This window comes from Nylanderia fulva, unplaced genomic scaffold (genome assembly GCF_048542155.1).
Source record: "Nylanderia fulva isolate GAGA-0341 unplaced genomic scaffold, ASM4854215v1 Scaffold14, whole genome shotgun sequence".
Lineage (NCBI taxonomy): Eukaryota > Metazoa > Arthropoda > Insecta > Hymenoptera > Formicidae > Nylanderia > Nylanderia fulva.
In genome coordinates this window covers 3929371-3942430 of record NW_028189622.1, presented here as the reverse complement: position 1 = coordinate 3942430, position 13060 = coordinate 3929371, and the positions used below count along the sequence as shown (strand labels likewise).

At 38.9% G+C, this 13060-nt stretch overlaps 1 protein-coding gene across 1 annotated transcript in view; it reads right to left on the bottom strand.

Annotated features, from left to right (window-relative positions):
- HUWE1 (HECT, UBA and WWE domain containing E3 ubiquitin protein ligase 1) overlaps positions 1-13060 on the bottom strand; it is a 23167-nt gene extending 10107 nt beyond the window's left edge. The window contains exons 1-15 of the mRNA XM_085480210.1: positions 11734-13060; positions 9946-10026; positions 9413-9631; positions 9051-9290; positions 8912-8974; positions 8567-8788; positions 8210-8481; positions 7855-8131; positions 7086-7727; positions 6733-7002; positions 6136-6645; positions 3340-6002; positions 2808-3048; positions 2174-2327; positions 856-2089 (exon numbers count right to left, since the gene is read on the bottom strand). Coding sequence (XP_085336336.1) covers positions 856-2089; positions 2174-2327; positions 2808-3048; positions 3340-6002; positions 6136-6645; positions 6733-7002; positions 7086-7727; positions 7855-8131; positions 8210-8481; positions 8567-8788; positions 8912-8974; positions 9051-9290; positions 9413-9631; positions 9946-9990 — 7052 coding nt within the window. The 5' untranslated portion in view covers positions 9991-10026; positions 11734-13060. The remainder of the gene's footprint in view (positions 1-855; positions 2090-2173; positions 2328-2807; positions 3049-3339; positions 6003-6135; positions 6646-6732; positions 7003-7085; positions 7728-7854; positions 8132-8209; positions 8482-8566; positions 8789-8911; positions 8975-9050; positions 9291-9412; positions 9632-9945; positions 10027-11733) is intronic.

The following is a 13060-nucleotide window of genomic DNA, read 5'->3' as shown; positions in this document are numbered from 1 at the left end:
CAACCGAAATACTGCTTAAATTATTTCAAAAAATATTTATACATGTTTGAAAAATTATAAACTTAATAAATGCAAAAAAAAATGTAATTGTATACATGTATTACAAAATCAAATTGTATAAACAGGGTGTCTACTCAAATTTTATAAAGATATTCCCTGAAAAAATTTCCTCATAAAAATAAAAATATAAAGCAAAAAGTAATTTATTACTCATTTATTAAAATTATATATAATTATTTATTAAAAATAATTATTTAATTATTATTTATTCAATTATTTATTAAATAAAAACAGAGTACTAATTTATTTATATATGATCTATTAAAAAATTGAATAATTTTCTATAAAATTTATAATTTATATATAAAATCTTGATATACTCTAATATAGATTGTCAATTAAAAAAAATCATATAAAATTTTAATAAAAACTTAAATATTGCCAAAATATGTTAGACATAATGTTAAGTGCTAAATAAAAATAAAATTAACAAAAAAATAATTTTAAAAAAGTCCCTGAATTCCAATCAAATTTCATGAAAAAATTCGCTAACTTTTCAAGATCGAATAAAATTCTCTAAGAATTTTCCTCAGAGTATACACCCGTAAAAATACAATCTTTGTGTATATAAAGACATCAATCTGCTGTGTCTCTTAAATGTAGAGAAACATTATCATTATATATAACGTTTCAAATGTTGTACAATCAATTTTTAATAAGACATTATTTATTATTAATATCATGTTAAAAAGTAATTATTGAATAGATACATGAGAATATATTTAAAGCGAGATTTGATTAGAATTGCATAACGTTCATCGAAATCTAATAAATCGTGAATTTGCATGTCGTTACCTTTCTAGAAGCTGATCCATGATGTCTTCCAATGCCGCCTCGTCCCCTTCCTCGTGCACTTGACTCTCAGAAGTAGGCTCCAAACTTTCAGCCGTCACGGAGATGTCGTGCTCTGTGTTCTCCGCATCTTCATTGGCTTCCTCGCCTACGGCATGCGTAGCCTCCGAGGTTGTGGTGCCCGTCTGTTCTCCGAGCGGTTCTTCCTGGACCGTCCTATTTTTCGGCTTTGTAAATTTGTTATTCACCGCTCCCGGCATCGGTTGATTAATGATGCGCGACAGAGTCTCTAGTGGCTTTAAAGCGGCATTGATGGTACCGGCCATGTTCGGACTCGACAGATCGAGACTGTGCGGAATTTTAGCTAGATCGGTGATGATACCTTTTCGTAACATAATTCGAACGATGTAATTGACATTGTTATATTGATGGGCCCTTAGAGAAGCCCTGAGTTGTGAATGCGACATATTTGGCGGACAACTGTCGATCATGGTGGATATCAATCCGATTAGTAGTTGAAGCTGCGCGTGCTTTTCGGAACTCTCCGGAAGCGCGAGCGTTCTCGTCAAGGCTGCTTTCACTTCCGTCACCAGGGTGGTCTGTACCTCCGGCGAATGATTGCACGAAGCTATAGCGGCGATCAACATTCTCGCCATACTGCTGCACGTTCGATCGCCCGAATTTTCCGGCGACATTGGCAGAAGTTTATCGAGCAAGAACGCTAAGGCCGTTGTATCCTCGGACACCATCTCACTCTGTCCACCTCTATATGTATGTTCCGTGATGAGACTAGCTACAGCGCCGTAAGATCTCACGGCTTCCGCTAATATCTTTAATATCGCCGATTTCGTCAAAATGGGCTTCTTCGCTTCTTCTGGCTCCACCTTACTGTTATTACCGATGTCAGGATAAACCTTTAATGGAATTATTGGCGACACTTGATCGTCATCGTCCAAGGGATCATTGGTGGTTGTTGCATTGTTTCTCAATACATCTCGCCGCGAAGACGTCGACAATGTTGCATTACCAATCGCCGAGGTTGTCGCTGCGTGTGATGTCTTCTTTTCGGGGCTTGTCGGGGTCGCTGATCCGTCATCCGATGACACAGGCATCGGCTTAATTAATGCGTTCAACATATCACGAATAACACCTACGGATACCTCTTCCACCATCGGTAATGCTGGCGAATGACTAGGAGGTAAAGCTTTGACGACAAGCCTGTTATCGATATCATCTTCTGCAAAACGATAGAAGTACAATTAGAAAATAAAATCGTTGATCCTTTCATGTTAAAAAGATGCAAAGAGCTGATAAAACTCACTTTTCAAGCAACTTATATCGACTCTGAGGATATTTTCGCACACTTCTCTGTACACTTCTGGATTACGGCAAACGGCGCTGCTAATTTGCCGGGTCATGAAAAGTATCTCTTTATATGCAGGAGGTATATTACTCTGCGTGCGCGCACGAATGACCTGGAATAGAAACGAATATGAATAATTAATCAGACAAACAAGATGTTTAGAAAAAAAATTCCCTGATCTTCCAAGTAAAATAAAAAATTTTGTACAATGCAACTTTTTAAAATAAGTTTTTTTATTGTATGTGCTTTTTAATGTTTTTTATTCATCTGACTGAAAAGTTATCAAGAGTGCAACATTTAATATTAATTTATTAATTGTAAAATTAATTTAGACAATAACGAAGTGCGATACATCACTATAATATTGCTAAATCTAAAATATTGCAAAAATATATTAGATATATGTTTAAGTGTTAAATGAAATTTTTTTTTTAATTCCCTGAATCTCAATCAAATTCCATGAGAATTACCTGATTTTTAAAGATAAAGTAAAAATTTCTGAAAATACCAGGTTTTCAAGTTTTTCCTAGGAGTATATATGCTGGACAAATTAATATATGCAAAACTCATGTAGGTTCAAGAATGTCCATACCTTCTCCATCGCGAGACGAAGAGTACGTGGTTCCTCGAGGGTATGTCGTATCAACAACGTACATAGATTGACGCAACCGGTGAAACTACATATTTGAGTCATCTCGAGAAGTAACTTGACACCACCCTCGCGTGCAAACACTTCTGCATTTTTGTAATCTCTCGTCAGTCGTAAGCACACTTTCAACACAGCGTGTAATGCGTCCCGATCGACTGGGATTGCTAATAATTTTACACACGCCCTGCAAAAATATACACATTTGTAAATGTATAGCAAAATTTCTTGCTTATTCTTACACAAATTATTCTTACACATTCTTAGATTCTTTTTATATAATTTATTTTATATTAAATTATATATTTTATACTAAATTATTTCATGTAATAATGCATTAAAAAACAAGAAAATGACATTAAAAAAAATTAAAATATTTTATTGTTAATTAAATATCTAGAAATACTCCACAAAAGCTTTATTTAATATAATTTTCCCTTCTTTCAAACATTTGCAATGCAAATCTTGTTACACTCACCGTACGATACTCGGTGCTATACTGGGGTCCAATCCTTGTATCACGGTATTTCGTTTCTCCTCCACGGGACTCTCGTCGGTATCCATGTTCGAGTCGGACCCTGAAGAGCCACCATCTTCTTTGTCCGTGTTGAGTTTGAAACCCATCGTGATGGGTCGTCTATTGTCACTATCTTCGTTCACCTGAGTCATGCAGGAGAACGTAATGAGATAACGACGCCGGCTGCACGATATCCGCACGCTGGACTCGCCGGCCCAGTAGGCGTCGTTGATAATCCTATTGTTCAGGGGCGAGTAAAGAGTCCACTTCCCGGTGCTCAAATCAAACCACTTCCACGCTCTGGTTGTGACTTTATGCATCAACTGTTTTCGCTTCGTGAGTGTGGCCACCTTCTCCAAACGATCGATGAGCAATAACAATGGTGCTAACCATTTAGGGGTCTTCATGCTCAACACACCACTGTCCTTATTGTCCTTAACGATCTTGTTTTTATGTGCGGTAAGCGGTGCCTCGCTCACCACTAGCAGACGCACGAGTTTGTCCAGGATCGCGCACTCCTCCACTATTTGAGCACATGGCACCCGCATCTCTTGGAACGAACCCTCGAAGAAGAGTGTGTAGAGATAGAGACGACCGGAGAGTTTGTTCGCTTCCTCGCACTCGACCAATCGCGAACCAGCGTTCTCGTCCTGGCTTTCGGCGATGTCGATCAGATGATCTACCAGACGACCGACTTCGCGCATCAATTGACGTAGTGTATCGTCCCGCCATTCATCGCCATTTCTCTTCGTAATTGTCACTAATAGATCGCAAATTCTATACACCGTATCGGGCATAAGATCCAAGAGATTCAGACACTGTCCCAGCGCATTCTGCGTGAACTCGTCTATGTTCTCGGTAATTGTAGTCTCGCGACAGATAGCGATGTCCTCGGTGCCTGTGATCTTGCGTGTTTCCGTATCGCCGAGCGACATCGCGATGGCATGCATTATCTGATCGTCATCCGCCAATTCCAAATCCATGATCAGACCCTGCCCGCTGACGTCGCTCACGGGAGCGTCGGGTCTACGTACCACTAGAGTCGCAGGATTTGTCAAAAGATAGTCGGTTGCCTGTTCTACAGTCAACGTATGCAATAATGCTTCTATACAATGTGCTCGACTGAAACCCATGTCCATTAACTGTCTCAGATATTCCGGGTTTACGTCCGCTTCCGGTTCCTCCCTGCGATCGGATCCGCCGCTTCTACTTCCGACACCGCTTGCACCGCTACCGCTGGCCGTTGCACCGTCCCCGCTCTCTTCTTTTTCAGTACGTTCCTTGATAATCTTCTCACCCCGTAAAATGTGTCGCAAAATCGATAGAATGGACTCTGTCATGCGAGCTCCGTAATTTTTCAGCGGTTTCTTACCCCACATCAACATTACCGCTGCGAAAGCCTTCTTGTGAATATCAGTAAGGTATTTTATTGGATCAAACGTTTCGCAGACTTTGTATATTCCTGTACACTTTGAAGATACCACATGGGGCGAATCCAAAATGGCTTTGGGATTGACCATTTTTTCCAACAACATCAGCCAAGCGTCTAGAAATTCACCGGTTCCATCGGGTAGATTCGGATGCTCCAATCCCTCGGATAACGGAAACTGACCTCCACCTGATAATGCCCAGTGAAAGGTGGAGAAGAATGCATGTTGGCCATTTAACTTGACGAATTTTTGAAGCATCAAGTGATAAGGATGTCTCTTTTCGTCAAAGAGCATCGGTGAAGTAAATCCCACTGAACATATGAGAAAGGTTAACTTAAACTTGGGAATCGGTGACGGTGGTAATTTATCCCATGACAAACCGCGTGTCAGTAAACAGTTCAAAGCGGTAGCGACGCTTCTCGCTGCTTGCGAAGGCAGCGTAGGTGTTAGAGGCATCTGTTGTCCTCTACGTTGCCTCACAGGAGAACCCATGCAAAGCTTAACGAGTAGACCAAATAACTCGGAGAGTGCTCTACCGAGTCTCGAAGACGCACCGAGCAGCGGCTTGATATATTTCAGTTGATAGTTATTTGGTCGACTCTCGGTGTTCACTACACTCGGTTTGTCGTCCACTTCCATCGGCATCGGCGGCGGATCCGTGCTAAGAGCTTCCATGGCCGTGGTCATCCCATTGCTTCCCATATCCGCAGACACGGTAGCAGACCAAGAAGAGGAAGATTCGCCCTCGTTTTTTAATTCCGGTGGCATCAATTTGTCCATGTCTTCTTTACCAAATTCACATCCAGCTGGGATAATATCCTCACTGCACAACGCGAGCAATAGTGTACTCTCCCAAACGAGAGACATGTATAGTTCGGATAAACCTTTGAGCACAGTCAAGCCCAATTCGGAACCCCAGTGATTCATAGAAAGATTTCTTATATCGCTCTGACTTGTACGACAAACGTGAACAAACATCACTACGTATCCGTGAGCTGCATTCATGGCGTGCAATAACGGTGTCGCTGTGTCGCTCGTGAAAGCCGTTTCGAGATTTGGAGCTGATGCAAGCTCGTGCAATAAAACAGAGCCTCCAGGGGATTCCATGTGACTGTGAAGTGGCTTCAGTAAGTTTAGTACTTCGTTCAATTGCGACAAACCTGTTTTGAGTACCAATGGTTCATGCGCAAGATTCTGAAAAAATTACTTAAATTACTATAATACGAATTATTACATAATTCTCGCATGTATCTTACTTATAAATTAAAGGACAGGTGTAGCATCAATAAAATAAAAATCATAAAATATAAATAAAAATCAAACGTACCAAAATACTTTTGCATACTGAGGCCACTGATTGAGCCGCTTGTGCGACAGGATAGTCGACGGGTAAATTGGGTAGACCAAGAATCGAAAGTAACGGCACAAGCCCTTTTTGAGCGACGAATTCTCTACAGTGATCATCGGTCGAATTGTTGCTCAATATGGCGTCCACAAATTTCATAACGTTATGGATATATTCGACTAAAGCGATAGGAGTTTTCTCTCTTGGTTGAGGTGGCGGTCCGGGCTGCGCAGGCGATAGGGTAGGTTGCTCTTCTCGTTGAGGATGAGAACTTGTACTCGCCTCTTCTTCATCTTCTTCTTCTTCGTCACTACTACTTCCACCACCTCCACCTCCTCCACCGCTAGAATCTCCCACTCCAACGCCAACCGACTGACCAGACGATTGACGATTTCCAGAGGCGGTGTTTGAAGGTGAATTTTCGGATTTACTAGCAGCACGCCAGCATATGTATCGCGGATCACAGCCCAATACGCACAACTCTTCGAGTAACTGCAGAAAGAGAAGAATAAGTGAAAAATGAATATACGATAAAAAAATTAGTTTAAAAAAGTGCAATTTCTATTTATGCTGCAGTACCTTAATAATAGCCGCAATGGCATCAACTTTCAAGCTTGGTTGATGCCTCATCAACTCGTCCATGGCATTTCCTAAATTCGAAGCTGTATCGCCTAATGGATCGGCGCTTCGTCGTCGTCGCATTGCTGATAGATAGATAGGTGACAGAAGTACTTTGAATAAACGTTCGAATGGTCGTCGCTTCACAAATGACTCAAGACCTCGTTGGTTTAAACACAGTGCACTGAACACATTAGGTAAAGAACCCAATACTTCTCTAGTGGCAGGAACCTAAAATAATTGTTTTCAGTAATTTTTTATAATTTTCATGTTGATGTATGTATTATTAATTTCTTGTAATCTATTGTACCCACTTCTTTTATTAGTAATGCATGGAGCACAACATCAGTCAAGCCATTGTCTTGTAGAGATGATAGTAACGATGGTTCTTGGAAAACATACACAGTCACGACATCCGTAGCAAGCAGGAATAACGAAGGGCCATAGTATTCAGAATTACTTATAATGTGTTTCAAAGAAGATGGTAAAGTACCCTCCATAACGTGTCGTATGCTATCAGAAAATGCCGGATCTTGAATTGCTTTCTTAAGGAAATTCAACATCGATTTGAGGAGAGCTGCTCGTTGTGGCAAGCATGTTTTGCCAGTCTTAGCAGCAGAATAATCTGGTTGTTGTTCAATCTTTTCGTCTGTTTTAGAACTCATATTTTCATCTTCTGTTATCTCCATAGAATTCGAGGATTCTTCCCGTTCGTCGAAGGTTTCGTGTTCGCGACGTGATGTCGAACCATCTTCTCTATCTACTGATCTTTCGCGTGAGGTTTGTGGAGTATCTTGATAGAGCAACGGCTCAATTTCAAATGGTTGTTCTTTTCTGCATACATTAACTTCCATGTCTAAACGATTGATGAAGCTTGCTAAACCACTATGAGTTTGAAAACCTTGCATATCTATGTTTGTTATTAAATCTATGACACGTACTGCTCTTGTTACAAACTGCAAAAGAACAAAAAATAAATAGATATACTCAGGATATTTTAAAAGTAAATATACAGTTCAATGTAAATCTCGTAATTTTTTGTAGTTATTAATTGTATAATTGTGTATATGTATTCTATATTACCGTTATATGTTCCAATTCACTTCCTGGCCAATTGATCACTTTCAAAAGACTCTCCATCATGCCACAACTAACGAGAGCTTCTCCACCCGCCTCATAACTTGCAAGATGATAAAGAAAGCTAAACAAAGCTGTCGCAAGCGGCAAAGGGAATGGTTGTCCATCTGGTTGCGGCGAAGTCAACGTTGTTATACAAGTACGGACCAAGACAGGGAGAAATCCATGATATGAACTAGCTCCGGTGACATCAATAATCATATTCAATCGCGAGCCTGGTTTTCTGAAATCGCACAAAATTAATAAGTCATATCAGATGTATATTAAATATAAATAAACAAAATAAGATATTTATACTTACTTGGGAAAATGTGGATTACGATCTAAATGTATGATACTTGTAAGAGTACGCAATGCTGCCGCGCGAATCTCGACAAGATGAGTATGTGGAAGTTCTAATAATTCAACCAATTCCTCAAGAAGCCCGGCATGAAGGAGACTGTGCGCATTTTCCTGCAACGCGTTACTGTATACAAGCACAGATAATGCTTGTAGTCGAGCTTGCACGCATTGCAACCGCCTTCGGTAATCCGAAAAACTGTGCGCTAGCCTTATATGTGTCAATAGAGCCATCTAAAAATGTTTCATATACGTTGAAAAATATCTTTCATACTCAATTATATCTGTTTGGAGAAAAAAAAGGTCAAAGCATCCCTACTTGTCGTTCTTGGGGTACGTTGTAAACTTTCAATAGATCATTCATAATCTGCGCTGGGGTTTTTCCAAGTTTATCAACATTTTCTATATGTATATATGTTACAAGATTCGTCTGACCAACTTTTTTTGTACTAGGAAGTGATGTAGATGTCGATGGTTCTATTATAATTGGATTTTCCGCATAAAATTCAAAGTGTAATGTCGTAGCACTTGCTGGAAATGGCTGTAAAATATAAAATTATATATATATATATACATACGCGCGCACAAAAAGACATGCACATATATAATTCATATAATTGTACTGTACATCATTATATCTTATTATATAATTATATAAGCTTACTTTTTCTGGAAGTTCCTTGCAACAATCTGCTAAACCAAAACCGTTTTCCTTTCCTCCCCAACTCTATAATAAAAGTTATTATTAAATAATTATATATTAGCTTGCATCATATATAAACATATGAATTAAAATCACTAACCTCTGCTAAATGATTGAGCCTGCTAAGCAAAGCTTGCCGTTTGTCATTATTTAGACGTGTAATAAAATTACTGCGTTTACTAAACATATACAGAAGATTTAATACACCAAGGACTACATGCATGTCACAACTTGATAGTAAAGTAACCAAATGTTCCATGCTGTTGTACAGGTGCCGTGAGAATGAGTGCTCAATCAACAACGTTGTAAAGTGGAGAACCCAGAGAAGCAGCTCTTTTGCCTGTGAGAAAAATCAAGAATTAATCATCATCAATCATCTAATTAATATTTATTTGTATTTTTAATTTGTAAATTTATATATTTTTCCATCAGTCAATATTAATAATTGTTTATTAAATAAACCTCTCTATTTTGAGGAAGATCACATGCTAATTCCCATGGATTATCTGGGCTCCTTGCAGCAGCTTCTTCTAAAATACTGTCACTGAGATCTAGGACATCAATCCAATGAAATAATTCACATTTTCCGAAAGTCCACGCATCTATCTGCTTCAGCTCTTCTAGCAGCTCTGCATGCGAGCAAGAGCGTAGTTTGCTTATAAGTGCTTGACATTCTGCGGGCTAAACATTAATATTATTAATTTTAGCATTTTAGCATATTGATCTTAATAAAGAATAATTAGCTTTTGTATTTCAAAATACAATATGTATTTGTCCAAATTTTTGCAAACTAAAATTATCGAAATTTCTGTTGTTTAATAGATTTAATAAGTAGGGACAATTATTAAAATTACTAGAATTATAAAATTTTGCAATTTTTCAGAAAAATTAAGTAATTTTATTTATCATATAATTATGCAATAAATAGTATTTGTATATGTTATCAATTTTTTAAATTATTTAAATAGAAATATGCATATGATTAATATATTTACCACTTCAGAAGTGCATTTTTTCAGTCTGCTCCGATCAATTTTCATTTTGGTGTGTTAATTTGTCCTTTCCAAATTTAAGATCTAAAATAAATATATAAATATTGCATTATATAAAGTTTACAATAACTTTACTTAAAATTAGCAATTATAAATATGTGATATATCACACAATTTTTCTTGGTATGTGACAAAAGATATTTTATGATAAGCTTATATCATTGTAATTGATATGACTAATGTAACTGATAATATAAAAGAACACAAAGAATAATCTTAAAATGATATTAAGAAATTGTTTTTTCAGTTAGAAAAACTAACACTACAATTATTATTGTACAACATTATCTCAATAATTATATGTTCAATATTGTAACTGCGATAATTAGTTAATATTATAGACAAAAATATATAATCACAGATGTTATTCACAATTAGTATACTCTAATTCATTCGTTTAAGATATTGTACAATACTTGCACATGTAATTGTTTGTCTTTGTACATATTAAATATATTAACCATAAGTTCTATATATCACAAAGTACTAATTCCAAGAAAAGCACTTTTATACATAAAATAATTATAGTACACATTTGTCAGAAACAAATGTATTTATATATTTATGAAAGCACATACATCTTGGTAGCATAACCTATAATTTATACATGTAATAAATATAATAAAATTATATATATATGAGTTATAAAGAAATATTGAAAAATCATGTATCTATATACCAAATAAAAATTTAGAAAAATATAAGACACCGAACAATTCTAATATATTTATAATACATATCAGCAAAATGATATGTATATTTGTAAACATTCTAAGAAAATTCCAGTCTATTCATGTAATTATGCTTACATTACTGTAATGCTTGCAATTAATATGAAGAATGTACGAAACAAATTATACACTTTTATAATCATCGATAGGTCTCCGTAGCTCACACTCACACATTGTTTTACAACTTTACACTTGTACGACACCAACTTTGTAATATTGTATGAATACAAAACTTAAAACAAACATTGAATACTGAAAGATTTAATCAAATTGCGTCGATGTACGGAGATTACTGCCAGATTAAGACTAAATTTCACATATTTCTATACCTGTGCAAAATAATAACGAGCTTATAACAAATATTACGCACTCACGTATAAAACTGATGCATATAATCGTACAATAATAAGTTGTGAAATATTTCGCAATATAAAGTAATTTTTTCAACGAGAATTCTCTTGCACTATCTAGGTCAAGTCTCTCTCTCTCTCTCTCTTCCTCTTTGTCCCTTAAATTAAATTCACAAACCTGAATGCTCGCATATTCCTCGCGATACTTATCCACGCGAGCGTAGGAGAAGGCGAAAACGACGCGTAGATTCGACGAGATCACAAAATCACGCTTTAATCTGCACAGTCATCAGCGAGAGACAAGAGAAGCGGTCTAACCTAACCGTGGATGTTTCAGTAGGGAACAATGGTAAAAATGACAACAGATCGAATGACAACACCCTGGCGGCGATCGGTTACACTGCCAGAGCGAGTCCCCGAGACCGGTGCGCCCTCGTAAATAAACGTCTGAAGGTGAAAAGAGGCGTGATGCCCCCCTGTTTCGAACGCCACGACGGTTGAAGACGGAAGAAGGCGAGTTTTTCTCTCTCTCGAGCCGAGAGGAAGATAAAAAAAAAAATACGTCGTGCGCGTTCGAGAGAAAGAGGAAAAAATTCAGACCGAGAGGAAAGCGAGTTTTTTTTTTTTTTTTTTCTCTCTCTCTCTCTCACCTGGCAATAATGAACCGTCGTAGTTCCGTGCTCCAAATTTTCCCTCGCAATAACGCAGCGACGTAGCTACGATCACTAGCCTCTTTCGTCGGGTTCGCGTCGATGATGCGCTTCTTCTTCACGTCGAGAGCGTGGTGGCGCGACACGAGCATCGCGTTGAACACGCGAGCCCCCCTTCGTCGAGGATCACTTTATCGGAGCCGCTGCTGCTGCTATCCTTGTCGCGATTCTCGGGCTTTTTGTCATGTAGACTCCTCGGCACGTTGATAGTCGCCGCTTGTCCGCGACAAGGACACCGCGAGTGCAGGAGGACCGGGATAGACAAGGAGGAACGCGAAGGAACGGATTGATATAGTAGGGGAGAGAAATGATGAGTGTGAGAGAGAAAGAGGGAGGGAGGGGGAGAAGGGGGAAAATGGAACAGAAGAGGGGCCGGCGATCGGGGATGCGCGGAATGACGGGACGAGGCCGCGAATGATAGCTGTCAGATCGCGATCGCAGTTCCGCGAACTGTCAAAATAGAGCTTTTTTTTTTTTTTTTAATTTTCTTTCCCTCTATTTTTCCTCTCTTTTTTTCTTTCGCCCAATCGAACGACGATGCAGATCACACCGCCATTTTAACGAGGCATTCCGCACGACGGATCGTCCCCGTCTTCTTTAACCTTGACGGAGCGGACGGGGCCCTGAGCAATCGAGCGCCGTCGATGTTTCTCGAACAATCTCGCTTCTTTTTCTCTCTCTCTCTCTCTTTCTTTCCCCCTCTTTCTCTCGCACGCGAGTTCACGACCTCGCGAGAAGATACTCTCCTCTCGTGCTCGATCTTATCGTGTCGTTCGACGTCGTCCACGAGGAAAACTCGTCCTTTTCTCCCCCCACCCCCCACGTGATATATATATATATATATATGTATAATATATATTATCGCGTCAGAACACCAGACACGCGTGTATATACATGTGCGCGCGCGCGCTCACGCGTCGAACACAACCTCTCCTTCTCTTCTACTCTAGTGAGAATGTTCACCTTCAACGTGCCAGCTCGCGGGTGAACTGGAGGAGACGCTCGTACATCGGCGATATCGTCGATGCGCAATTGTATGCATGTATGTACATGTAAGGTCCGCGCGCGTCCCCCGGTTCCGTTTTCCGCACTTCTCTCTTTTCTCCTTTCTTTGTTTTCTTATTTAAATAATAATAATAATACAATACGCCGTAACGCAAACCGACCCTTGCATTGCGTGTCACTTCTTCTCACTCTTCGAACGGTACACGCGACGATAATGCGCGACCGTGACGCTTCCGAATGATCTCGCGAACGTGCGCCAAGT